The following is a 27,823-nucleotide window of genomic DNA, read 5'->3' on the forward strand; positions in this document are numbered from 1 at the left end:
TCGCCCGCCCCGCCGCGGTTGACGCGGGAGCGTGACGCCAGCGACGGGCGGATCCGTCACGACGACCGACGACGGCGAGGCCTGGAGAGATTTCTCGACGGCGATCTTCGCCGACGAGGCTTGCTCCTCCTTCATGCGGAAGTCGCGGTAGCATTTGGAGCATAGGTCTTGGGTTGCGGGGCTCCCAAAGAAGCCGCAGTTGTTGGCGCAGAGGCGATGAGCCTCTTGGCACCGTTGCTCCTCGGCCATCTTCAACAAATCGATCAGACCGAACTCCGATCTGAACAATTTAAACGATCAGTTCTCGAAGAAATTGAAGATCTAGGGAAAAGAATCGGATGAGAAAGGTTGAGATCAACACGCAACTGTTTGAAACAAGGAATTCTCTCTTAGGTGAACTTCTTGGTCAAGAAAGAGAAATCCAACTAAAATGAACGGCAATTTTGCATCAGAAAGATTGAGAAAGAGAGATTTCTTGTTTTAATTTTGAATTTTTTTTTTTTTTTTTTGAAGGAGAAAACAATACAAGCGACGGGAAGACAACCAGCTGTCTTTATATTGGTGTGCTCTCCGAGAGTTCTAGATGGCTAGTCTCCTTTTCCCAGTTTCCTACCGTCTTCCTTTCTGCTTTTGGAATTGAGCTTGTTACGGAAACGTCCTCATATTCTCCCAGTTATTACGAAAGTGCCATTGCCGCCGGGATCTAGCGGACCGGTGGAGAAAGGAGGCTATCCCGGCCGTTCAATTGTTGAACTCCATGTGATCATCGCCGTGTTTTACGCGGCTGTTGGGCCTGTGGTTATGAAGTAATTAGGCTGGACGGGTGAGGGTAGAGATGGAAAGTGTGCTGACTGAAGCACGCCCTCGGCGTTAGCCTCGTGGGGCCGTATTTAGTTGACTACAGTCAACATCATGAGACGTGTCCACGGGCTGTATACAGCAGTATTTGGTTATTTTAGTAAGAAAATAAATAATAAAATCATGATTGATGTTACCTAATATTTATTATTTTCGCTTACGTTCAATGTTTTTCCTCCTATTTCTATGTCATTATTATCATAGATTTCAAATTTATGGAAGAATACGTTGTTTTTTTAGCCGGAAAAAAAAAAACAAAGAAAGCCTCTCAAAGGACAGAGTAAAGGTGGATTGGAAATATCCCCGAGCATAGGTATTAGTAGGGATGGCAATTCTGGTCCAAACCCGATAACCCACCCAAATTCATCCAATATGAAACTTGTAAAAATAGGCCAATTCTTTATATATTTCTTGTATGTGTTTCTCGATTTTAAAAGCCCCAAAAAGTTTGCAAAAAACTCCCCAAAACCCCCCTTCCCCCGCGAGTTTACAAAAAAACCCCTAAAAGTTTACAGAAAACACCCTAAAAGTTTGCAAGTAGATTCCTAAAACTTGCATATATATAAAAACATCATAACTAAATGGGTTATTGGGTCACCTATAAACCACTCATTTAGTAAATGAGTGGATGAAAAGTGACCCATGTAGCAAATGCTAAATGGATCATAAATGGTCAAATGGTCATAAATGTGCCCACCCATTTATGACCTAACCAACACCTAGCCAAAACCAACCATTTGACATCTGGGCTATCTGATGTGCGGTTGGATTTGTTTGAACGTTATTGTGTGAAAGGATTGCGTCCAACAAAGTTGTAGGACAAAACAAAGAGAGAACACTCTTTAATACTGAGTATGCTAGCCCATAAACAGCCCAGTATCGTAAACTGTACATTAATTCCCCGAAAAGGCCCAATTTTTGTCCTGTTTTAAGTCTGGCTCATTACTATCTGAGGCTGGGCTTCCCATCATTAAAATATGTTATCCTACTTATTATAAACTTATAATGTTAATTTGTTTTCTGATTAAGATAATTTTTTTAAAAAAATTGGTTAATATCAACAGCCAATGCAATCACCCAATTAGTCCTAGGTCCTAATAGGGTTGACCTGATGTTTAAGGCAACATGAAAGCCCACATGTATGCTGATCTTGAATTGCTCAAATTAATACTAAATTCACCATTAAAATCTAACAATAATTTTAATTTTAATTATTGTGCTGTAGAAATTACTCAGATATCTTTAATCCGACCAAAGGTGATTTTTTGACAAGTTATTTTAATAAATTTGTTGATGAGAAGTTTACCAGTGTTTGAGAGCGAAGACGCATGCTGCTCATGCTACACAATTGTAGGATTTTTTTAGGAGTTGGATGAATCCAATATCATTATTGCATCGATTTGACACTGGTAAAATAAATGTCATTTTCTCTCTAGATTTTTCTAGCTTATGTTAATTTTAGTTAATTTCTATTCCTAATTTTGTTTAAATTCTTTAAAAAAACCTTTAAATTTCTATTACAGGAGTCTGGCCAGAATCCCAGTGTTTCAATGTTAAAGGTTTAGGGGCACTTCCTCACAGATTTAAGGGGGCATACATCATTGGAGACAATTTCACTCTTGCAAACTGTAACAGGTAAAAATATTGCAATAATTTCCATTGTTACTAGTTTGCAAATTTATGTCGCACTCTATACCAAATGTAGAGACTATTTGATTCTTACAGGTGTAATTGCAATAGAAGTGTCAGTTGCATCAACTGATGTCAAATACGACTGTAGTTGCAATTGCTTAGTTCAATTTGAAAATCTTGTTACTTATGACTTTAGTTATAGTTTCGGATGATTTGATATATCAAGATTTTTTTTACTTCTCTTATGGTTGATGGCAATTGTAATTGCAATTTGGACTTGCCTCGAACGTTTTAATTATCATTGTAATTACGTGTAAGCTTTCATAATTCATCTACTGTAATTTAGAGATTTTTTTTAAAAAATATTTTCAGTTCCATTTATTAATCCCGCGGAATCAATACTCCTTATTCGAACTTATGAATGACAGAAAAATAATTGGTGCCTGTTATTACTACCAAGGCTTCTTGGCTGAGAGTAGGTCACCCCTCGAACTCGTCAGCAACTTTTTCTTTCATTCAACTAGCAATCTACAAAGCATGTTGGTTCAATCTTTGCTGTTCTTCATGATGAGATAAAAAAAATAGAGTCAACGCTATATTGATAACTGCAGGTCCGAGCCCACCTCAGCCAATTTTCTTTGTGGATTATGTTGATATAAACAAATAATGGAGGATTTATATGGAAGGATACCATTTATATGGTTGGATTCTATAGATAAAAATTAAAATATGTTTAATTAGTAGTATGTGAGTTTTAGTCCCACATTGACTAATTGAATGTATTTTAATTGGTTCAAATTAACATACGTGTTATATATGGTATAACAAATATGTTAAAAATGTACACTTGTATTAGTATATAAGCGAGCGAAGTGAAGTTGCAGTCGAGGTGTTCAACAGAAGAGCGCTTCTTTGGATTGTTGCCGTCTCATCCTCAGAAATATTGTGCATGTTAGCCTTATTAGGTCTCATGTTTATGAGCCTATTCCCTAATCTTGTTTTGATGATTACAAACAATTCCTAACATTGTGCGTCGAGTGCTTGCATTTGTTTTGTTAGGTAATCTACACAAATATTAGTTGGAGGTTGGATGGATTGCACCTTAACAAAGACATTCAACGGAGGTTGGCGGAATATCGGAATGAAGCAATTTGCGATTCAAGTCAAATTCAAGATCAAGTTTCATCCGCAACTAAGAGAGCATATTGAAGATCACAAGCTTGGGTAAATTAGTTTAGGTGTTATATTATGCGTGTTTAATACTTCAAGCTCAATATCTTATACACACACAATTTATTGGTTTATCCGTTTTTTTTGTTTATCCACAAACAAAGTTTTTACAAGCAAATAGATATATATTCATATATATGCATATTTGTTTTCATGTGGATAAGTTGTTTTGGTATTATGATAAGAAACAATAGTTATATTCATATACACTTTTTAATGTTTCATATTCTATTGTATTTGGTAAAATATTGTGTTTTTAGATTATAGACTTAATAACAACATTTCATATCCTTTACAAGTCTATAAATCTATTGGAGAGTTTTCAAAACTTTGGTTTATGTCAAAACATCAAATTTCAAATATATCAGTTTTCATGTTTTGGACATTTTTCCAAAATAATAAGTTTTCACAAATGAGAAATGCAATTTAAAAATTCTTTTTGTAACATGTTCATTATCATATTTATAAGCATTCCTCAAAGTTTTACAATTTTTGAAATTTGTTTGATATTTTTTAACATGGTTTCAAAATCAAAAAACTACAATTCAGGCTTGGTGTCACTCTGCGGTCGACCGCCAGGATAGCCGTCTGGGTCTGGCTTTTACGCTTTCACTGTTGACCGTCGGGTCGACCGGATGTAGTCCAGAGACTTTCCTCTGTTTTTCAGCCTCTCACGGTCGACCGAACGTGTGTCGCGGTTGACCGCCGCTGTGACCGTTGCCTGCTAACGGCTAGTTTCCAGATTTGTTTTTGGGTTGGTTTATTTGGTCTTTTCTTAGCTTTCTCTTGGCCTTGGGGTTTCTTATCAATTACCCCCCTCCTTGCATTTAACTCTTCCACCTACTTAAGAAAATTATTTAAACAAGTTTTGAAAGAGTTTAAGGATGTTTTAAGTTTGTTTAGTGTTTATTTCAACTTTCGGTTTGTGAAGAAATTTTCACAAGAGCTAGAGGAGTTCATCAATTGCCGTTTGAGCTTCATTTCTTTCTCTCTCTCACTCTTGATCTATAGAGAAGTTTTCCTTAAACTCAATCTCTATCTATTTATTGTTTTGATTAAAATTTCCATAAGCTAGATTTTTATATTGAGTTTAGATTTATTTATACTACTTGTTTACACACATAACCATTGAGCTAATTGTATTTTTATACATAGTATAATTGGGGTTGTGAGATTCTGTGACTTAGAGAGTGAGCTTACAATTCATTCTCATCTATTATAGAGAACAAACACTTGTATTGAGCTTTCATTGTGAGAATCACATTGTATTACACTTGTACACCGAGAGGAGTGTGTGGTGAGAGACGGGGTCGATTCCAAGAGGAGTGACATCAGTAATAAAGTCTAGAGAGGTTGTAAATATGAGCACTTGAGGAGGAGGACACGGGCTAGGCTAACACTTAGAGGGTGTAGAGTGTGTTTACATTATGAGTGATTGTGAGAGTTTTCGGTGAGCTAGAAAATCGAGATTGTGTGGAGTTGTAAATATTTTTGGGTGAACGTCGAAAACTCATTTGTGATAGTAGAGATCTCCTCGAGGTGAGGAGCGGAGACGTAGGTCAAGGGTTGACCGAACTCCGTGATCATATCGTTTGTTTGTGTTTATTATTGACGTTCATTTATATTTGTGCTCTTTGTTGATATCACCATTGTTGCATGTTTATATCACCCTTGTTTATATTGCTTATCCTTGCATATATCTCTTGAATATCATACTTGCTAGGATAGATTGTTAATTAGTTTTTAATCGGCATTAATATCGAATTAGATTAGCATTAACCATATTCACCTCCCTCTAGGGTACTTTTGTTAGACCCTAGAGGGGGGGGGTGATTAGGGTCTTATGCTAATCTAATTCTATTTTATTCCAATTAAAACTAATTAATAAATTATCCTAGCAAGTATGAAATACAACAAGATATATGAGCTAGGATAAGCAATATGAACAATGAGATATATCCTAGCAATGAGATATACTATGAGATATATGCAAGGATATACAAATTAACACATGGGTGAAATAAACATAAACAAGATAGTGGGCAAAGTAAAAAATAAGATAATGGTGATATGAGCAATGAGCACAGATAAGAATAAACGCCAAAGCACACTCAAACACAATCAAATGATCACAGAGTTCGGACCTTCCGTCCTACGTCTCCGCTCCCCACTCCCGGGGAGAAATCAACTATCACGACCGGGTTTTCTACGCTCACCCGAATAACGTTTACAACCACACTATGTTGGTTTTCAACGCTCACCGATCAACGTACACAATCACTCATAATGTCGGCTTTCAACGTTCACCGATCAACGTCCACTCCTCACACTCGGTTTTCTAACTAACCGAAAACTTTACAATCTCACAATTTTAACAAATAATAAATTTGTTCTCTACAATAGATGAGAACTCAATATAGCTCACTCTTAATTGTTACAACTATAATAAATTTGTTCTCTACAATAGATGAGAACTCAATATAGCTCACTCTTAATTGTTACAACTCCCCACAACCCAAATTATACTATGAATGTAAATACAATAAGCTCAATGGTTGTGTGTGTAAACAATGAGAAAATAAAATAAAATCTAAACTCAATATAAAAACTAGTTTTAAAGAATGATAATCAAATAACTAAGCAACATGTAAAGCTAGATAGAGTTTAGAAAACTTCTCTATTAAATGACAAGAGAGAGATATGGATTGATGCTCAAATATCAATGAATTGATCTCCACTTCCTCTTGTAGAATTCTTCACAAACCAAACCCTTAAACAAACTTAAAACCAAACTTAAACTCTTTTAAAACTTGTTTAAAACATTTCTAGGGTTAGATTGAGAACTGAGATCAAGGGGGTATTTATAGCCTCCCAAAAACTCAGCCAAGAACCCCAAATAAAAGACCAAAAGCCCCAAATAACGGCTGCAGAAAATAGCCGTTAGGAATGACAGTACAGTGTGGCGTCGGGGGGGCGGCGGTCGACGCTGCAGCGGTCGACGCGGAGCAACTTAAAGCAAAGGTAGGGCTCTGGACAACTGACGGTCGACCGCGGCGGTCGACCGCGAACTCTCTGAACAGCGTACGGTCGACCTCCACGGTAGACGCGTGAGCCACAAAAGAAACATAGAGAGTTTCTGGACGCTCCGGGCGTTGCGCGTGGCGCGCTGGCAAACTGACACAATAAAAAAACTGTTTTTGAGACTTTAATAAATATGTTAAAAAATAACAAATGAAGTCCAAAAATAATGAAACTTTGAGAAATGTATATAAACATGTAAATGAACATATTACAAAAAGAATTTTTCAAATTACATTTTCTATTTGTGAAAAATTATTATTTTGCAAAATAGTCCAAAACATAAAAATATGAACATATGAGTTTTGACATTTTAGCTTAGCCATGTTTTAAAACAATACAAAATGATTTTGTAGACTTAAAGAAAGATATAAACTATTGTTATGAAGTCTATAAACAATGAATACAATATTTTCACAAATACAATAGAAAATGAAACATATGAGTATGTATATGAAAATATATTTGTTTCATATCTAAGTAGTTAAACCAAATCACAAAAATAAATATAAAATATGTAATTTCATATTTATAGACATAAAAACCAAAACTTGTGTTGTATATATATATGACTACATATATATACAAGAAAACCAATAAAATATGTGTGCATATAATATTGAGCTTAGAGTATCTAACACACATAATATAAAACCTAAACTAGATTACCCAAGCCGATCTTGATATTCAATAAGCTTGACTTGGTACACTATACGGATGAAGCTGAACTTGGATCTTGAACTTGAATTGCATAAGCTTCACTCCACAATTCCACCAACCTCCATTTGATATGATCGTTGAAGCACAATTCCATTCATCCTCCAACTCGTTATTTGCCTAGAATAAATACGAAAACACAAACACTAGACAAACAACATTAGAAGTAAATTGTTTGTTAAACATCATCAAAACAAGAAGGCCAACAATCTCCCCATTTTTGATGATGACAAACAATTTACAAAAAGGATATATGCATGAAAGGAAATGAATATATAAAGTATAATATATCATGCATATAAACAAGAAAGAATATACTCATAATATTTCTCCCCTTTGACAACATCAAAAAGGGGACAAAAGGATAAAGAGAGCGAAAGCTCCCCTTATCAATAAGCATATGTGAGTATAACACATAGAAAGATATAGGGATTGCTCCCCCTATCAAAATGCCTCATGAATATATGAAATGAAGATCATGACAAACATATGTGAGCAAGCATAGATGGAAAATATGCTAAACACAACTCACATACATAAAGACAATGAGAACATATATAAATATATCAAAGTGAAACATAGCGTCTCATTTCAGATTTATGAAATCAAAAGAAGAGGAACATGAGAAACATGTAAAAAGTTTTCAAATGAAAACAAATTAATTAATGAAATCATAAATCAAGATTTAAGTCCAAAAACAATGTTTGATAAAAAAAAGGAAATTTTCTTTGTATAACTTGATCAAACAACTCATAGAATACATTATAAAACACGAATAGATGATCCATAAGCATAAACATATAAATATCATCATATAAGTGAAATATAATGAATTCAAAGAAACAAATCAAAACAAAGTTTTTGACAAAATGCAAGAGAGGCAACAATACATCAAGCTCTTAAGCTTGTTTCAACCCATATAAGGACTTTTTGTACCCGGTAAATAAGATTTGAGAATAAACACCCAATTAACCCGGAGGGTTATATAAGCACAAACCTCTCATCAAAATCGAGATTAATAATCATGAAAACAAAAGATTTGATCAATTAAAAATTGTTTTCATATTAAAAGTTTAAAGCATAATTTTAAAAACCAAGAAAAAGAAAAATAACAAAAATTAAAATTCTTGGTTTAAAAATTATTTTGGCACCCAAGCATTTTTGGTGTCGGATTGTTTAGGGACATGACCTCTATCAATAAAGCTCAAAGCCCTAGGGTTATGAACCCGTTTGGGCACATGTAGTGCACTAACATGGTCAAAGCAATAATCACTCAAATGACCCTTCCAATTGTAATTTGTGCAATGAAAGAGATCCATTTGTTTTTGTGGACCATTAGCTCGTGCACGAGAATCATTTGCAAATAAAGATTTTTCTTTTAAATTATATTGCAAATGAGAAACATTATTAAACAAATGTGGTTTACTTGAGAAATTTAGCAAGTTTGAATATTTTTTCAAATCATAACAAAACTTCGCCAAATGGCTAAATCTACCACAAACATCATATTTAAAAACATGTGGTCTACTAGAAATATTTGGCAAATGAAATTTCTTTTTTAAATCAAAATAATATTTTGCCAAGTGATCAAAACGACCACAAAGATCACATTTGAACACACTAGCATGCTTATGATGAACTTTGTGAGAATGAGCATGTGAATGTGTAAGTGTACAAGATGAAGAAGCTACATGAGATGCACAAGGAGCATTAGAATTCTTATGTTTGTGTGCATCATAGCAAAATTTAGATAAATAACCCAAATGGAGCACTTGTAAACTTTGCTATACAAGTGTGCATAGTGTGTGGGTGATTTTGTAGCACTAGATTTAGCACACTTGTCCATAAGTTTCTTATGGTTATCAATGCATATTTTCAAAGTTGAATCTAAAGATGAAATGCAATTTTTCATAAGATTCAAGTCTTCATTTTTAGGCACATATGCACTTTTAGAAGTAGAACATAAGTAGTCATTTATAAAAGAAGCAGTGTTATTTTGTATGTTCTTTACTTCTAACATGGCATTATCTCTTTTATGAGTTAAACTAGCAACATTTGAAGTTAAAGAAACATGATCCAATTTTAATTTTTCATTGTTTTCTTTAAGGATCACATTTTCATTAGAAATATTTTCAAACTTAGATGCTAACAACTCATGATCGAATTTCAAATCCTCATGCTTGCTTTTTAAATCAATAAAATCATTTTATAATTTCTTGTAGACATGCAATAATCTTTCATTAGCACAAGCAAGTTCATCATTAGGTAAATCATTAATAGATTCGAACTCGCAAACCTCACTAGGGCTATCGCCTAATGCGCATGTGCATGACGCTCCTTTTGAACTTGAAGCGGGATTCTCCAAAGCTTGTCGGATCGCCTCCAAGTCCCCTTGATGTGCTTCAATAAGTTTTCATAAGGTGTAAGCACTATCAAAATGAACAAACTTGTTAGACATAGATGAATTAAAAGCATTTAGCAAATATTCTAACAAAATATTGTTCATTGTAAACATTCGATGATCATTTTTATTCCACTTGGATTTCTCCGAAGTGAGCACAATGTAAGCATCATCCATAATTTTTCATAAATCAAAGTGTTTAGATTGAACAAAAAATTTAAATCTAACACACCATTGGGCATAGGGAAAATTATCTAATCTAGGAGCAATATTAATGGCATAACCTAAACCATGCATGTCCATAATGTAAAAATATGCAAGCAAGATACAAATGCAATCAAAACAAGATTAGTACAAAAAGATAACTTGGATCTCAAAAAGATAACTTGGATCTTTAACTCAAGGTGATTAGACCTTAAATCAAAGAGCACCAAGCTCTGATACAAATTGTTAGACCCTAGAGGGGGGTGATTTAGGGTCTTATGCTAACTCTGATACAAATTGTTAGACCCTAGAGGGGGGTGATTAGGGTCTTATGCTAATCTAATCCGATTTTATTTCAATTAAAACTAATTAATAAATTATCCTAACAAGTATGAAATACAACAAGATATATGAGCTAGGATAAGCAATATGAACAATGAGATATATCCTAGCAATGAGATATACTATGAGATATATGCAAGGATATACAAATTAACACATGGGTGAAATAAACATAATTAAGATAGTGAGCAAAGTAAATAATGAGACAATGGCGATATGAGCAATGAGCACAAATAAGAATAAACGCCAAAGCACACTCAAACACAATTAAAATGATCACGGAGTTCGGACCTTCCGTCCTACGTCTCCGCTCCCCACTCCCGGGGAGAAATCCACTATCACGATCGGGTTTTCTACGCTCACCCGAATAACGTTTACAACCACACTATGTCGGTTTTCAACGCTCACCGATCAACGTACACAATCACTCTATTACAACCACACTATGTCGGTTCAGGTAGCAATAATTATACATTGTATGTATTTATCTTGGATGGCGGTGCTATTACCTGGAGATCTGTTAAACTAACCATTTTGTCTTAGTCTACTTTTGAGGCAGAGCTATGTGCTTTAGACATACTGATTTAGAAGCTAAATGGCTTAAGGGACTTATGTCCGAGTTGCCCATGATCAACAAGCTTATTTCTGCAGTCTCTGTGCATTGTGGCAATATAACCATAATTGCAAGGATTAAAGTTTAAAGTGTAACCGCAAGACTCGAGGTCATATCCAAGTACGGATAAAGATCGTGAAAAAGTTTGTTGATGAAGGGGTAGTTGCTATGGACTTTGTCAAGTCTAAGGACAACACAGCAGATCCCTTTACAAAAGGACTCGAGTTATCACTTGTTCTTAAATCCAAATTGATAATGGGATTGAAACCCTTTCCTAATTCATTGAAGGTAGCAACCCAACTTATCTGACTGGAGATCCCACAAAGTAGGTTTAATGTGGTAACAACAAACTGTTGTGAGTTGAACACCTAATAGTAGACTGATACCTTTTATCCGAGTCTATCATCATGTATACCTGGAAGGTATTGTTAATTGCTAGTATAGTAAGAGTGTTTTGACTCTGAATGAGATCAAGTCTTTAAAACAAGATGAAAGCATTGCATCACCGGAGATGCCCAACTATGTAAACATAATTGTGTCGCTATAATTATAGGAAGTAGGTTATTCCTAAAAATGTTCATGAAAAGGTAAGGACACATGACCATAATGCATCAAACCTAAAGATTGCTACTATAACCTATATTGTGTTGTTACCAATAAATATCACCACATCAAAAGTTTCAAGTTTAAGACTTAGTTTCACTTCGTGCATGTGGTGATAAAATTGGATAACTATAGAGAAAGTTCAAATTGGACGATACCCTCTCCAAAAGTATGATACCTATGCTCTTCTTTATTTTTAGCGAATTGTGAGGGATTGTTGATATAAATGAATAATGGAGGATTTATATGGAAGGATACTATTTATATGGTTGGATTTCATAGATAAAAATTAAAAGGTATTTAATTAGTAGTATGTGAGTTTTAGTCCCACATTGATAATTGGATGTATTTTAATTGGTTCAAGTTAACATACGAGTTATATATGGGATAACAAAGGTTTAGAAATGTACACTTGTGTTGGTATATAAGCGAGTGGGCAAGTGCTTGCAGGCACGAGCGAACGGGCTCATGTGCACGGTCTCGTGGGCGCGGTCCGGCGTGTGCCCTTTTTGCATGTGCTGCATTTAACCAGCCTGAACATTTCATATGTTATGAACGTTATAAGATTTTAATGATAGTTATAGCAGATGTTACAAATGTTGCAATAACTGGCATTCATATCCTTATCTAACCCCTTAGCTCACCTGAACCCTATATAGAGGACCTCCTCTGTTCATTTGAGAGACACAGAAAAATTAAAATGAATTATTCTCTTGTCTTCTTTTACAATTTAATAAGCTACTGATATTGAGGATTCCGACGAAGTAAAATTGTAGTCGAGGTATTCAAAAGAAGAGAGCGCTTCTTTGGACTGCTGTCATCTCATCCTCAGAAGTATTGTGCAGACCTAATGATACTGTAGGTGGGGCATAATTTCTTCAAGGTTACTCCTCTGTTTAGAGTGATTCGACATTTCTGTAAAGTATCTCAAATTTTAAGTTTATCAGTAATAGTTTTGTTAACTCTCTGGTTTATTCCTTATTCCTATGTGGATTGTTTTGCTTATATTTGGATCTGTTTTTAATATTGTTTTTCTAGACATATTCGATATCGAGATTGGATCATTCCATGCTTTTATGCACACGATACTTGTTTCGACTTTTGTTGGGAATTCAGAGTTTCCTTAGTACTGCAACTAGTATTTCACCGCTGTGGCGATCTATATTTATCGAAGGTTTGATGTTCATATTGTCTCATTAAATCCTATAGTTTTAAGGGTAAGAAAGTCTGAAAACGATGTTGAATTGCATAGTATTGATGTGTATATCTAGTTGTTTAATTAATTGATGAACGAGTATTTTGATGATTTATAAGAACATCTCTGAATCCAACTAGGCTTAGGGTTCGTATACAATTATTCCTGGAAGCACTGTAGCAGCTTCAGGAGTTACTTCTGCTAATTCCAGGTATCAATTTTGATGTGCATAATCTTCTACAAATAGTTTTTTTTTTGTTGTTGAGAACAATTGTGGCTATTAATCCATTGTTTTTCATTATAATAAGAGTTTAAAATATCTACAAACTTCAAAAAAAATTATACAAAATTAAAAACAGTTGTTTGTGTAGGAGGTTATGGACCAAAATATCAATATTAAAAAAAGGCTAAATATTAGAAAGCCCCGCTTAACTATGGACGATTATCAGATAACTTCCCATAACTTCCAAAATATCTAAAACCCCCTTGCAGTTAGGGGTTATCAGATAACCCCTTTTGAAGTTTCAATGAGCTTTTCATTATCATCCCTTTGGTGAAACAAGAGATGATCATACTCTATTTATTTTAGATAACAAAAAAATTCACTGGTTCTGTTGGATTTTATTTTAAATGGGAAAAGATTGAGGTTCTATAAGTTTTTTTTCCCAACAAATTCTTCATCCATTGGCAGCTACTGCGAAGGCTAACTAGGTTCAATGTGCTAGTGGTGTAGGAATGATACTCATCCGGTAGTGTGGGAATGATACTCATCCAGCATAGCAATCGGCGTCGCATTCCAATTTGTCATCCGAGGCTCAGTTGTCGTTTGCGCACATCTCCTCTAAGTTGTAAGTGAGCTCAAGATCTAAGAAACATCAAGTTTGTCGACTCCATTTCGCTCCCGGAGTTAAATAAGCCGATGGGCTTTTGTTTGATGTCAGGAACCACGCTGGAGATATCTCAGAGGCTATTAATGTCATGAGCTCAACACCGGCACCTGAAAATAGCTGTATTTTCCTCGGCAGGACCACGGGCGCTTACGCTGGATATCATCAAGGGTAGTCCTTTTGACAGTATGAGAACGTGGATTTTTCATGAAACCTGAACTTGCTTGAGAAAATTTTCTGCCACTAGTGGAAGGATTCAAGGGCTGATCATTGAATTCAGTCTGTTATGATATAGAGTCTGATTAATTTCAACCGTCACTGAACTAATCCCGTGATCCATTAAGAAGGTTCGGAGGTAAAAAGTCGAAGGGGGAGGGCACGTGGGGTTTCTTTGAAAGGGGTCTCAAGTTCATCTCCCTTTACTCTCTGTGTAGGCGTCAAAAAATGCTGAAAGATATCCAAATACAGCTCAAGAGGAAATCATCCAAAAAGGCAGAAGAACATAAGTCTTTACTGTCTCGCACGCGAGACAGACTTGACTGTCTCGCCGTGCGAGACAGTTTTACCTTCTCGCGTGCAGACAGTCTTCACTGTTCTGCAGAGCGAGACAGACTCGTTTACTGTCTCGCCACGCGAGACATCTTGCGTTGTCTCGCCGGGCGGCAGACAGAATTTACTGTCTCACACGTAAGACAGTTATCCAGATGGTCAAAACATACCTTTGAACTGCGCCTACACGTGGCCACTCAACGTTCAAGAACGTGGAAACTCCGTGGGCCGAGATCAGTGGATAACTGCGAAAATAACGGAGTTTGAAATTGGCGAGACATGTTAAAACGAAAAACTGCCTGCGGGTTTACTGTTTCGACACAGTATTTATGTCGTCGCGGTCTCGAGGACAGCAAATTTACTGTCTCACGGGCCGAGACAGCAAACACTGTCTCGCCCAGCGAGACAGCAAACACTGTCTCGCGAACCTGTTTTCTACCAACTGTTCTTGGAGGTTATAAATACCCTCCTAAGGCCATTTTTCCAGAAGGCTGATCATTGTGAGCACTTCAGAGCAATCCAGAGCAATCCAGGGCAGAGAGAGAGCAGAGGTGCTGATCTTACGGCCAATCCTTGAAATTGAGCTTTGACTTGATTTCAAGAAGAACGACTATCTTACATCGATAAGATATCGTTTCAATTTCTCACTTCGATAAACGAAGTCAGAATCATAAACCCCTCACGGTTCAATCAGAATCTGTGACTTGGTGGTCCACGAGTCAAAGCGCTCCCGGCACAGGCAAAGATCCCACGAAAGCAGTGATCCAAACAACGATCCTGCGTTTATTTTCTCAAGAGTTGTAATTTTCTTTTTGTTGTGTAAAAGAGTCTTATAAAAAGGCTGTTTTCTTTGAATTTATTGTAATCGACCGAAGATATAATGAATTCGACAACAAATTCGACTTTTGGCGAAAACACTCTGCACATCTTAATTTTGTTTTAATAACCAGTTAAAAGAAGTTTTTCATAAATTAAAAAAAAAAAAAACAAGAACAGGAAAGCAGTTACAAAAATTTTACGTGTTGAAACTGCTATAAGAAATTTAATTCGAAAGGGAAGAAAACAATAAATCAAAAAAATAAGGAGGTTTTGCCTTGATTGAATTTTTAAGTCCTTTTTCTTAGACATAGTACATAGTATAACTGCTAACTAGTTGCAAAGAAGATTTCGAAGATAAAAGGAAACAGTTGCAAAATCTGTAGGGGTTAAAAACTGCAAATATGAAATTTAAGTTGAAGGGTGGGTATTTATGCCCCGCCCCTTTGCCTCTTCTCCCAGAAATAAAAACGGAAGAGAGCCAAAAGAACCGAACAGCAAATAAATTCAAAATCCATGGAAACGCCACCATCAACATCCGCACCCACAGATGCACCCGCCCCCTCCTCGGACCCACCACCGTCATCGTCCTCAGATCCGCCGCCTTCTACCCCAATCGAACCACCAGCATCATCAGCCCCATCCCCAAACCCTAGCCCTAGCCCTGCTCAATCCCAAACCCTAGAGCCTCAGCAACCTCCTCAATTGCAGCAGCGGACTCTGCCGGCGATCTCGCGGCCTCGGCCACCGACCCAACCGATCCCAAGAAGCGGCCTCGGCGGAGGAGGGATTGGAGTTCCTGCTGGATATTCGCATCATCACGCCGCCGTCGTCTGTTCCTTTTTTCGTCCGTTCGGCGGCCCGAGTTCTTCTCATATGCAGCCCTTTGCTGCAGTGCCGAGGGGTTCTGTTGGTGGGCCCGATCAGGTGGGTGCGTTTTCAATCAAGTAAAAGTTCAGTTTTTTTTTCCCCACCTTCAATTCCAATAAATATGACAATCTGAAGACAGAGTATAAAACTTTTGTAACCTTCGGGGTGAAATTAGTTCCCCTTGATTCCTCTCATTAATTTCCCAAATAAGTTTTACATGTTACCTTTAACTTAACTTATCATAAGTTCTCCTAACTTCCCTTCACTTGGTGCAAATGTAAGCAAGCCCTTCGGCGCGTGGATAAAATGCTGTGGTTGTACTGTCCTAAGGGTCTATTCATTGCTAAATGTTGTGGTTGCACCATCCTAACAATTTGAAGGAACTTTGCTTGTTCCTTGAAATTATCAAATTCTAATTCATTCAATTATTTTGCCGAAGTTATCATATAGTGATTAAAGACTAGCGGAGTTAATTTCATAAAATAGTAAAAGTGAGCAGAAAATGATGCGGTTACCCCATCCGAAGGTTCTGTTTATTCATGAATTCCCACATATTGAGGACATGATGCTGGATATCTATTTTCAAGAAGAAGGGTGGTAGTATTTTAAGAGCTTTGCCTTCACGCTTGTGATGCGATAAAAGCAAAATAATGTCTTTTGGGGTGCATTGAAAGTTATATTTTTATAAATTTACATGATGATATTTTTTCAGGCTAGGCAACCTGTTCCTGGAGTTCAGACAATAGGGATGATTGGTTCGTTGAGTACTTCTCAGATGAGACCTACTGGGGCTCTTGGGCAAAATCAGCAGAGACTTGGTCAGCCACAACTTAGATCGGTGACTCCACCTAGCCAGGGTTTAAACTCTCAAGTAAGTTGGTAAATCTGTATGTACTGATAATCTCTTTTTTAATTCCATTATTTCCGCCTTTTGTTAGCACTTCTGACTCCACTTGTCATGCAAAGAAAGAACTGATTGAAGTACAAAAATAGGATACCATAATGTTTATATTAAACAGGGTAATTTTCAAGAAACTACGATGAACTTTGGGGGGTTTTGCGCAAACCTAACATAACTTTTTTATTAGAGAAAGCTACCATGAACGTTGAAAACTACATAAAAGTGTTATGAACCATAGGAATCTGTTTCTAATGTTGTTAACGTCTTTGATAGAAGGTCTAAACTACCTTTATTAGCATCTATGACAATGATGGTAATAGAGAATATCACATGTGAAGAGGATTACAACCTATCCTAGCTGCCACCAGCTATCAAAGTTTAGTAAAAAGTTCCTAATAGTTTCTCTACTAAAAAGAGTTTATGGTAGTTTTGTGCAAAACTCGACAAAGCGTATGGTAGTTTTGTGAAACTTGCATCTAAACAAACTTACAATGATATGAATTGTCATAAACAATGCTCTTAATGCTCTTGGTCTTCTGGCATTTTTTGTATCATGAATGTTATGAATGTTTAAGGTAATTTATAAAGTCTTGAAGTGCATATTGTTATTCCTTTTAATTTGGAAGGATCAGGAGTGAAGATTTCCTCTTTTTCGTTGCCCCTTTTTGCAGTTCATTGATGTTTTTACTTTCGTGCATCATCCTTCAGATGATTTCAGGGAAAATTAATATTACACTTGATTGGCTTTAAAATCTTGTATTTAGCAGTTGATTTCTGACTTATTGATCCTTTTAACTTCTATAATGGGTTGCACCATTGCATGTTCTTGAGCTTTTAAATACCAAAATAAGAAAAAACCTGCCCGCTAAGACAATCTTGTATTTATTGGTTGTATTATTTTCCATGCCTTTGATTCTCATGTTGCTCCACAATTATTTCTACCCTGATTTTTTTTTTCTTGGAGGTAGAAGCTCATATCTAATGTTATTGTTGGAAATCATTTCGGATGAAAAAGTAGTCCTCATTTTTTTTCTTTTTGCTGCAGAAATTCCCGAGTCATCTTGGCCCAAGAGGTCCTTCCATTACTTCTCCCGTTACCCAATCACTTGCATCACAAAGTTCCCAACCTCTTCATCAGCAGTGGATGTCATCCCAAGCAAAACAATCAAATGTAGCTTCTTTACCTTCCTCTTCTTACAGACCCCAGATGAGACCACCAACTATGCAGCAAAGGCCTCATCTTCCACAGCATCACCAACAAACATCAATTTCTCAGCAGCAACAGCAGCAGAAGCAACACCAACTACAACAAATACAGCATATGCAACAGCAAAGCTCACTGCAAAACCAGTCACAAGACAACCATCCACTTAGGAATCAACCAAATATTCCTTCACAACATCAAGCTTCACAAGCTCTTGTACCTACAGTGCAAAAGTCAAATGTTCAAGCTTTGGCCCAACCTGGGTTGGGATCTAATGATACTGAAGAGATCAGTAATGATATTATAAGCAGGAAGCGTATACGAGAATTGGTAACACAGGTTGGATCTTCTCTTTAAGAATTAATTCGCTTCTCTTATGCGGTACTACCTAAATGTGAATTACTTCTATAATTTGGAAAGTAAAACCCCTTTATTCAACCTTGATACCAAATTCCTTTTGTTATTGCCATATGCTCTGAACTTATAACTTGCTTTTGTGACTTTTAATAATGAACCCAGTGTGAGTATACAATTATACATAACTATGTAAGCATTTTACATACATGAATACGTGTCAATTTATTAAGAAGTGATTTGAAGGTCAGCTCCAAGAGGCACTTGGGTAGTTGTAATTTACAAATGCCTTGAAGGCCACACCATTTGTCATATTTACAAGGATATATAGATAATTAACATTTACACATGCAAACCCATGCACACATCCATCCTTGAATATGTATAGATATGGTGATGTGCATAGATGCACGTGGCTGTGTATGTATATATGTGCATATATGCATGTGGGTATGTATGTATATATATATTGTACACTTGTATGATTCGGGGAAAGTGAAAAGTACTATCAGATAATTTTGCTAGTGTGTCACTGACCAAGAACATTAGAAATCTATTGTCGAAGCAATCCTTATGCACTTACTCAATTTTTCACAATCACTCCATGATGTTGGGAAAAAAATATCATAAGAACAAAATCGTATTTCATTTCAAGATTTTATAAATGTATATTACGTCGCTATGTCATCGATCCATGCAAGGTGGTGCCAGAACCGTTTTCTATGCCTTACAATTCACATCAAAGTGCTATTGTTTTCACCTTTTCAAATGGCATTTTGCATTATAATTTTGAACCATAGTATGTCTAATCGCTCATGTTTGCAAGAGAAGACGTTGTTGTGACAATATCCAATATTTTCTTAGTTGTTTAGACGTGTATTCCAAGTATATGTGTATATTGCTCTGCCAACTGTTTCCTAGGGTACAATATTCATTCAGTGTAGTTTCTTTTTCAACAGGTTGATCGGTCTGAAAAGTTGCGTCCTGAAATTGAAGATGACCTCCTGGAGATTGCTGATGATTTCATTGAATCTGTGAGTTCCTGTTCTCATTGAAGATTATTGTGTTACTAACAATAAGAAATAAACTATTCCTTTGCCCTCATAATCAATTATGTCTTCCTGTGCATTGACAATAGCCGTATGACTTTACCTATTTGGAACTCTTTTCCCTAGTTTCGCAGAAAAATCTGTTCTTGACAGAACCCTGACATTGATTATGAGAATCCACATGAAGTTTTGCGAGGGAAAAAAGTTTTTGTATGGTTAATATTTCAACCTTAATATGGTTTCTGATATACTTGTGGACGTTCTTTAATATCTGTAGTTTGCATATCAAAGATATTTCTTAACATGTCTATTTCCTAAACTCTCTATTTGTTCATTAAGTGATGCATATTTCCTAATGATATTTCTTGGCATTACAGATAGTTACAGCAGCTTGCCATTTGGCTAAGCATCGAAAATCAACTACATTAGAAGCGAAGGACATACTTGTACATGTAGGTAAGAATTTTATAATGGCACCTTATCTGATGTGGCTGGGTTTCAGGTCCCTCCCATTTCCTCTTATGTGATTCCATAGTTACAACCATAAAATCCTTTATTATACTTTGCAGAGAGACATTGGAATATGTCCTTGCCTGGCTTTAGCGGAGATGAGATCAAGTGTTACAAGAAGCCGGTAGGATATTTCAATATATATTGTTTTTATAAATGATTATGACTTTAGCAGTTGCAAGGCTGCTCCTTTCTTCTGAAAGGAACTTCTACTAATTGTTTTCCTCAGCTTATTTTTTTTTTTGGGATGACATGCAGTCCACAAATGATATTCATAAAGAGAGGCTTGCAATGGTATGTTTGGTTCTAATACTGCAATCCTCAGTTAGTGTTTCTGCATTTTCTCTTTCTTATACTTGCATTATTATTATTATTATTATTTATCATTGGTCACCAGTTTGATTATTTCCTTCATAAAATTTTCCATGGTAGCCTATTTTAATTTTTTCACTATTAAGCATGTTAATAGCTGGCACCACATAATCAATGGATATGATAGCTAATCAGTTGAAATCTTCGAGAACAATAAGAATAAAGGGAAAAGTTTGTGGCTTTACGTTTTGCCAATTCAAATTATACAATTCAGTTTTTAGTTTAATCACTTGGTGGAAGAGTACCATCCAATCACTCATAATAGGGTAAACACGGACAACATTTTGTTAGTCAAAAAGGAGAGGAGGTCCTTCGGTGATCAAAAAGGGGAGGAGGACCTTTAGTAATCAAAAAGGGGAGGAGGACTTTCAATAGCCGCAATTTTTGAAAGAGGAAGAAAATGACGAGGCCATTTGTCAAATGGCAGGAAGAAAACAAGGGGGTACTCAGGCTATAAAACCCCCACCCCTCTTCCCTTGTTTAACCATCCATCAACTGCTAAGAAAAAGAAAATCCAAGGCAGTGAGAAAATGTGTAGAGAGGCTAAGAGAGAGTACTGAGCCAGAGAAAACTCAGTGAGTGAAAAACAGAGAGAGAAAGAGAGCACTCAGTGAGAATATCAGAGCAATATTCAGAGTGCTTGTAATTTTCCCCCTTTCAGTATAAGATCTGCAGCAGTCCGTGGACGTAGGCAATTTTGTGCCGAACCACGTAAATCTTGCGTGTCCCCCAATTTTGCGCATTTATTTTTCGCTTTCTCTCAAATCTGGCAATAGGGGAATCAGGGTAATTTCCCAACAACTGGTATCAGAGCTCTGGTTGTGACGTCTGTCAAATTTCTGCAATGTTACTATTCACGTGAATAGTAAATTTCGTGAATAGTGGAATTTTGCCGGCGGTACTGACTTGTCGGCAGAGGTGTCTTAATACACGGTGGTTCGCAGAAATTATCAGAAACGATCCAGAGGAAGTCAGATTTGAGTGGGAGCGATGGCTGCAGATGAAGGGAAGGTGAAAATTGAGAAGTTCGATGGTGCGGACTTCGGCTTTTGGAAGATGCAGATCGAAGACTATCTGTACCAGAAGAAGCTGTATCAACCTCTCTCGGGAAAGAAGCCAGATGATATGAAGGATGAAGAGTGGGCTCTCCTCGACAGACAAGCCCTTGGAGTTATCCGATTGACGCTATCCCGAAACGTTGCCTTCAACATAGCAAAGGAAAAGACCACGGCGGGTCTTATGGCGGCTCTCTGCAGCATGTACGAGAAGCCCTCTGCCTCAAACAAAGTTCACTTGATGAGGCGGCTGTTCAATTTGCGAATGACGGAAGGCGCATCGACAGCTCAACATCTCAATGAACTCAACATAGTCACAACCCAGTTGAGTTCAGTTGGGATTGAATTTGATGAAGAAGTACGAGCATTGATACTTCTTTCTTCTCTACCAGAAAGCTGGAACGCTACAGTCACGGCTGTGAGTAGCTCATCGGGAAGCAACAAGTTGAAGTTCGATGATGTTCGTGATCTGGTTCTTAGTGAAGAGATCCGACGGAGAGAATCGGGTGAAGCTTCAACCTCCTCAGCTTTACACACGGAGTCTAGGGGAAGAACTTCAGAAAGAAGTTCAAATCACGGCAGATCAAAATCTAGAAGGAGCAAATCTAGATCAGGAAAGAAAGACTTCAAGTGCTACAATTGTGGCAAGAAGGGTCATTTCAAGAGGGAGTGTCGGGCACCGAAGAAAAACACCGGCGCACAGGAGTCTGCCAACGTGACCGAGGAAGGAGGTGATGCTATGATTCTAAGCGTCAACAGTCCGATTGAATCATGGATTCTTGATTCAGGGGCATCTTTCCACTCCACCCCATGCCGAGAAATCATGGAGAACTACGTCAGCGGTGATTTCGGAAAGGTACATCTAGCAGATGATGAAACCTTGAAGATTGTTGGCAAGGGAGACATTCGATTAAAATTGCCAAATCAGACCACATGGAAGCTGCAAGGAGTGAGACATATTCCTGGTCTTAGAAGAAATTTGATCTCTGTGGGACAGCTTGATGGAGAGGGTTATTGTACAACCTTCTCGGGTCATGAATGGAAGATTACCAAAGGAGCACTCGTCATTGCTCGAGGTAAGAAAAGTGGTACTCTCTATATAACCTCTAACTTAGAGAATATCATTGCAGTAACAGATGCAGATGAAAAATCAAACCTATGGCACCAAAGGCTTGGCCATATGAGCGAGAAAGGGATGAAGAAACTTCTGTCAAAATGGCAAACAGAAGAAAGTCAGTTTTGTAAAGATTGGCAAGACACCCAAGACAGAAAGGTTAGAATTGATTCATACCGACGTATGGGGACCATCTCCAGTTTCATCTCTTGCAGGCTCACTGTACTATGTCACCTTCATTGATGATTCTACAAGGAAGGTGTGGGTTTATTTTCTAAAGAAGAAATCAGAAGTCTTTGATACCTTCAGAAAATGGAAGGCCATGGTGGAAAATATAACTGGTTTGAAGATAAAGAGGTTGAGGTCAGACAATGGAGGAGAGTACAAAGACAGTAGATTCAAAGAGTTTTGCGCAAACAGCGGGATCAAGATGGAGAAAACAGTTCCCATGACACCGCAGCAGAATGGCGTAGCAGAGCGCATGAACAGAACTTTGAATGAACGTGCCAGAAGCATGAGGTTACATGCCGGCTTGCCCAAGTTCCTATGGGCTGAAGCTATCAATACCGCAGCCTATCTAATCAACCGCGGACCCTCAGTTCCCTTGGATGGTGGAATACCGGAAGAAGCTTGGAGCAGAAAAGAGGTAAACCTTTCACATTTAAGAATTTTTGGTTGTATCTCTTATGTACACATAGATTCTGCTGAAAGAAGTAAACTTGATGCCAAATCTAACAAATGTGTTTTTGTTGGTTATGGTGGTGATGAGTTTGGTTACCGATTTTGGGATCATGAAAATCGGAAGATCATTAGAAGCAGAGATGTCATATTCAATGAGAATGTGATGTACAAAGACAGATCAACTGCAGAATCAAGTAGCTCCAGTACAAAAGCTGAAACAAAGGAATTTGCTGAATTTGAGGAGATTTCTGAAAAAGATGTTCAGACTAGCCCTGAAGCAGTTCAAGAAGAACCAAGCACGCCAGAAGTGAGACGCTCCTCCAGAATTCCTAAGCCAACCCAGCGTTATTCGCCTTCTTTGCACTACCTGTTGCTGACTGACAGTGGTGAACCGGAGTGTTATGACGAAGCAATACAGGTGAAGGATTCAGTCAAGTGGGAGTCTGCTATGCAAGATGAGATGGACTCACTCATGTCAAATCAGACGTGGGACTTAGCTGAATTACCACAAGGTAAGAAAGCTCTTCATAACAAGTGGATTTACAGGATCAAAGAAGAGAATGATGGGAACAAGCGCTACAAGGCAAGATTGGTTGTCAAAGGCTTTCAGCAAAAGGAAGGTATCGACTACAATGAAATTTTTTCTCCGGTTGTGAAACTAACTACAATCAGATTAGTGTTGAAAATTGTAGCTGCTGAGAATTTACATCTTGAGCAGTTAGATGTAAAAACAGCTTTCCTTCATGGTGATTTGGAGGAGGAGATCTATATGAAGCAACCAGAAGGCTTCATGAAGGCAGGCAAGGAAAATCTAGTATGCCGTTTGAAGAAGAGCTTGTATGGATTGAAACAAGCTCCCAGACAGTGGTACAAGAAGTTTGACAACTTCATGGGCAGCAACGGTTTCACTAGATGCCAAGCAGATCATTGTTGCTATATCAAGAGGTTTGACAATAGCTTCATTATTTTATTGTTATACGTTGATGACATGCTCGTTGCAGGATCAGATCTGCAAGAGATTATAAATTTGAAGCAAAAATTGTCAAATCAGTTCGCGATGAAAGATCTTGGTGCTGCAAAGCAGATTCTTGGAATGAGGATCAAGAGAGACACGAAGTCTGGGACTTTGATGTTATCACAGGCTGAGTACATCAACAAAGTACTCTCCAGGTTCAACATGCAAGATGCAAAACCAGTGGGTACACCTTTAGGTGTTCATTTCAGACTTTCCAAAGATCAGTCACCGAAGACAGAGAAAGAGCGTGCACACATGGCGAAGGTCCCGTACGCCTCAGCAATTGGAAGTCTGATGTATGCCATGGTCTGTACAAGACCGGATATTGCTCAAGCAGTGGGAGCTGTTAGCAGGTACATGAATGATCCGGGCAAGGTACACTGGGAAGCAGTCAAATGGATCCTCAGATATCTACGGGGCACCACAGGTAAAGCACTTTGTTTCAAAGGTGGAGATACAATACTAACAGGCTATGTAGATGCTGATCTAGCAGGAAATGTTGATATCAGAAAGAGCACTACAGGGTATGTATATACTCTAGGAGGTACTGCAGTGAGTTGGGCTTCTCAACTGCAGAAGATAGTTGCTCTCTCCACAACTGAAGCAGAATATGTCGCTGTTACAGAAGCCAGCAAGGAAATGGTGTGGCTTCAAAATTTCTTGGATGAATTAGGCAAGAAACAAGAAGACAATGTCTTATACTGCGACAGTCAAAGTGCTATTCATCTAGCGAAGAATCCGTCTTTCCATTCCAGAATGAAGCACATACAGATGCGGTATCATTTTATCCGGTCACTTCTGGAAGATGGAATTTTGAAGCTTGAAAAAATCAGTGGAGCTCAAAATCCGGCAGACATGCTGACAAAGACGGTGACTATTGACAAACTGAAGCTGTGTTCAGCTTCAGTTGGCCTGCAACAATAACAAGATCAGGGAAGAGCTGCTGCACAGATCGAGATGTGAAGACAGATTGAAATCAGTCTTCAAGTGGGAGATTGTTAGTCAAAAAGGAGAGGAGGTCCTTCGGTGATCAAAAAGGGGAGGAGGACCTTTAGTAATCAAAAAGGGGAGGAGGACTTTCAATAGCCGCAATTTTTGAAAGAGGAAGAAAATGACGAGGCCATTTGTCAAATGGCAGGAAGAAAACAAGGGGGTACTCAGGCTATAAAACCCCCACCCCTCTTCCCTTGTTTAACCATCCATCAACTGCTAAGAAAAAGAAAATCCAAGGCAGTGAGAAAATGTGTAGAGAGGCTAAGAGAGAGTACTGAGCCAGAGAAAACTCAGTGAGTGAAAAACAGAGAGAGAAAGAGAGCACTCAGTGAGAATATCAGAGCAATATTCAGAGTGCTTGTAATTTTCCCCCTTTCAGTATAAGATCTGCAGCAGTCCGTGGACGTAGGCAATTTTGTGCCGAACCACGTAAATCTTGCGTGTCCCCCAATTTTGCGCATTTATTTTTCGCTTTCTCTCAAATCTGGCAATAGGGGAATCAGGGTAATTTCCCAACACATTTAAGCAAGTATGCGTATGAAGATCATTGATTGCGATATGCATGGAACCAAATGTTATGACCAATAATTTGAGTGCGGCAGTATAAAATTCAGTTTTTAGTTTAAATCACATGGTTGAAGAGTATTATGTGCAAGGAACTAAATGTTATGACCAATAATTTGAGCGCAGCAGTATAAAATTCAGTTTTTAGTTTAATCGCATGGTTGAAGAGTACCATCCAATCACTCACTCATATTAGAGTAAACACACAGTATTTAAGCTAGTATGTGTATGAAGATCATTGATTACTGTAGTCTATATGCACAGAATCAAATGTTATGACCAATAATTTGAGCGCATAGTCTATATGCACAGAATTAAATGTTATGATCAATAATTTTGAGCGCAGTAGTATAAAATGCATGAATATAAACCCACTATGAGTCTCTGACACCACATGTAAATCATTAATTGTATAAAAAGGAGGACATTAACTGATGCCCAAGTGAAAAAGGAAAAGATATCTTTCAGTAGGTAAAGCCTAATATTAGCAACTATTCATTTTAGGGTGACTAATGATGAGCTGAGACGTGGGAACACACCTGACCATTCATATTCATAGAAAACGCCAAACTGGAAGGAAAATGATTTTTTGGGCTCAATTAGATTCTCAAGTTTGTGAACACATATATTGTTTGGCTAGAATAATTAGCAAAAATGTTAACTCTTACCACATACCCTAAATTATACTTGAGTGGAGATGTAACTATAAGATGGATGTTTTCTCGAAAGCATTATGCAATGGATGTTATGTTGGGAGCATTCCAATATCAGCATCAGAACTGTTTTTGTTGTGGCCATTTTCATCTAATCTTTTGATGGAATTGCTCTTTACTTTTAGCCACCAACTTCCTAGTGGCCATTTCTTCCTATCTTTTGCGAGAATTTCTCTTTCCTCTAACCAATTACTGAGTTGTAAACTACCTACTTTCACTCATCCAAACATCCAACAAAAGTCAAACTATTACAACTCTTGTTAGCTCAAACTATTGGCTCTGAAAGGATGCGCGTTGTATCAATTTTCATTTAACAACATCTGTTCTCTAAGTTTTATGCAAAGGCTATTACTTGACAGGATCTTAAACCTTATTTCGTAGGATGATCCATGCACAAAAACCTAGTGAGCAATTTAGTGCTTAGATGGATGCGTTATTCTGATTTCTACATATTTTTAAACTAATTTTTTCTTGAATCTCTTCCAGATCAAGAAGTCTATGATAGGAACACAAGATGGGGGTACTAGTACAAAAACTCCGGCCTCAGGTAGTGGGCAAGCTGCTGCAAATCCAAAACTCCATTGAGCAAAACCTGCTGCCTTTGTTTCTCCTAAAGAACATGAATCACTAGTTAGAAGCTAAATGATTGAGATGTTTATGTTCTCTTGATGGCTTCCAGCAATTGCTTGAGCAAGGATATAAAAGAGATGAAAGGTTTGCTCTTTTTTGTTTCAAGCACCAACCGATGGGGAACTAAGAAAACAGCTCCAAGCATATCCTTGTTTCTGCTGCATTTTGCGCTACTGCTGCGCTATCATATAATTTTTATTGACCAGATGAAGAAGAGGAATGATGCTTTTTGCTTGAGCTGAAGACAAGGATGTATGCAAGATTATTTATATTTAAGGGAGAGTTTGATATGACTCGGTACTTCAGATACGTGTTTGATGTGAAACATGTGCATCCCTTATATAGGGCGAGTTTAAGGGAGAGTTTGATATTACTCAGGAACTAATATTATTATGGTTTTTTTTTTGTGTGGATAGAAGTCGTCGTCTCCTTAGCAATGCTCATATAATCACTTGCAGACTCGGAATAACAACTTGTCACTTTGATTAGTATCCCACAAAAAAGTGTAATTTGTTGCCATATTCTGAATCCTGGAGTTAATTCGTCCACAGGCGGTATTTGCCACTTGTAAGTTGGACTAAAATTTGGCAGAATTAAATGTTGGTAAATTAAAATATCATCCAAGATTGATTAGTTATATTATCCATGAAATCGCTGAGATATGTAACGCTGC

At 37.4% G+C, this 27,823-nt stretch overlaps 1 protein-coding gene across 1 annotated transcript; it reads left to right on the forward strand.

Annotated features, from left to right (window-relative positions):
* LOC109830894 (transcription initiation factor TFIID subunit 12-like) lies at positions 15,642-27,557 on the forward strand. The gene is made up of 8 exons (XM_020398251.1): positions 15,642-16,052; positions 16,708-16,866; positions 17,942-18,439; positions 19,414-19,488; positions 19,881-19,959; positions 20,073-20,137; positions 20,272-20,307; positions 27,007-27,557. The coding sequence occupies exons 1-8, from the start codon at positions 15,642-15,644 to the stop codon at positions 27,103-27,105; spliced, it is 1,422 nt and encodes a 473-aa protein (XP_020253840.1). The 3' UTR covers positions 27,106-27,557.

This window comes from Asparagus officinalis, chromosome 2 (genome assembly GCF_001876935.1).
Source record: "Asparagus officinalis chromosome 2, Aspof.V1, whole genome shotgun sequence".
In the NCBI taxonomy this organism is placed as follows: domain Eukaryota; kingdom Viridiplantae; phylum Streptophyta; class Magnoliopsida; order Asparagales; family Asparagaceae; genus Asparagus; species Asparagus officinalis.

Coding starts and splice junctions, on each gene's coding strand:
- LOC109830894 (XM_020398251.1), top strand. CDS start 15,642: ATGGAAACGCCACCATCAACATCCGCACCCACAGATGCACCCGCCCCC. Junction 18,440..19,413: donor TACGAGAATTGGTAACACAG/GTTGGATCTTCT, acceptor CTTTTTCAACAG/GTTGATCGGTCTGAAAAGTT. Junction 20,308..27,006: donor ATAAAGAGAGGCTTGCAATG/GTATGTTTGGTT, acceptor AATCTCTTCCAG/ATCAAGAAGTCTATGATAGG.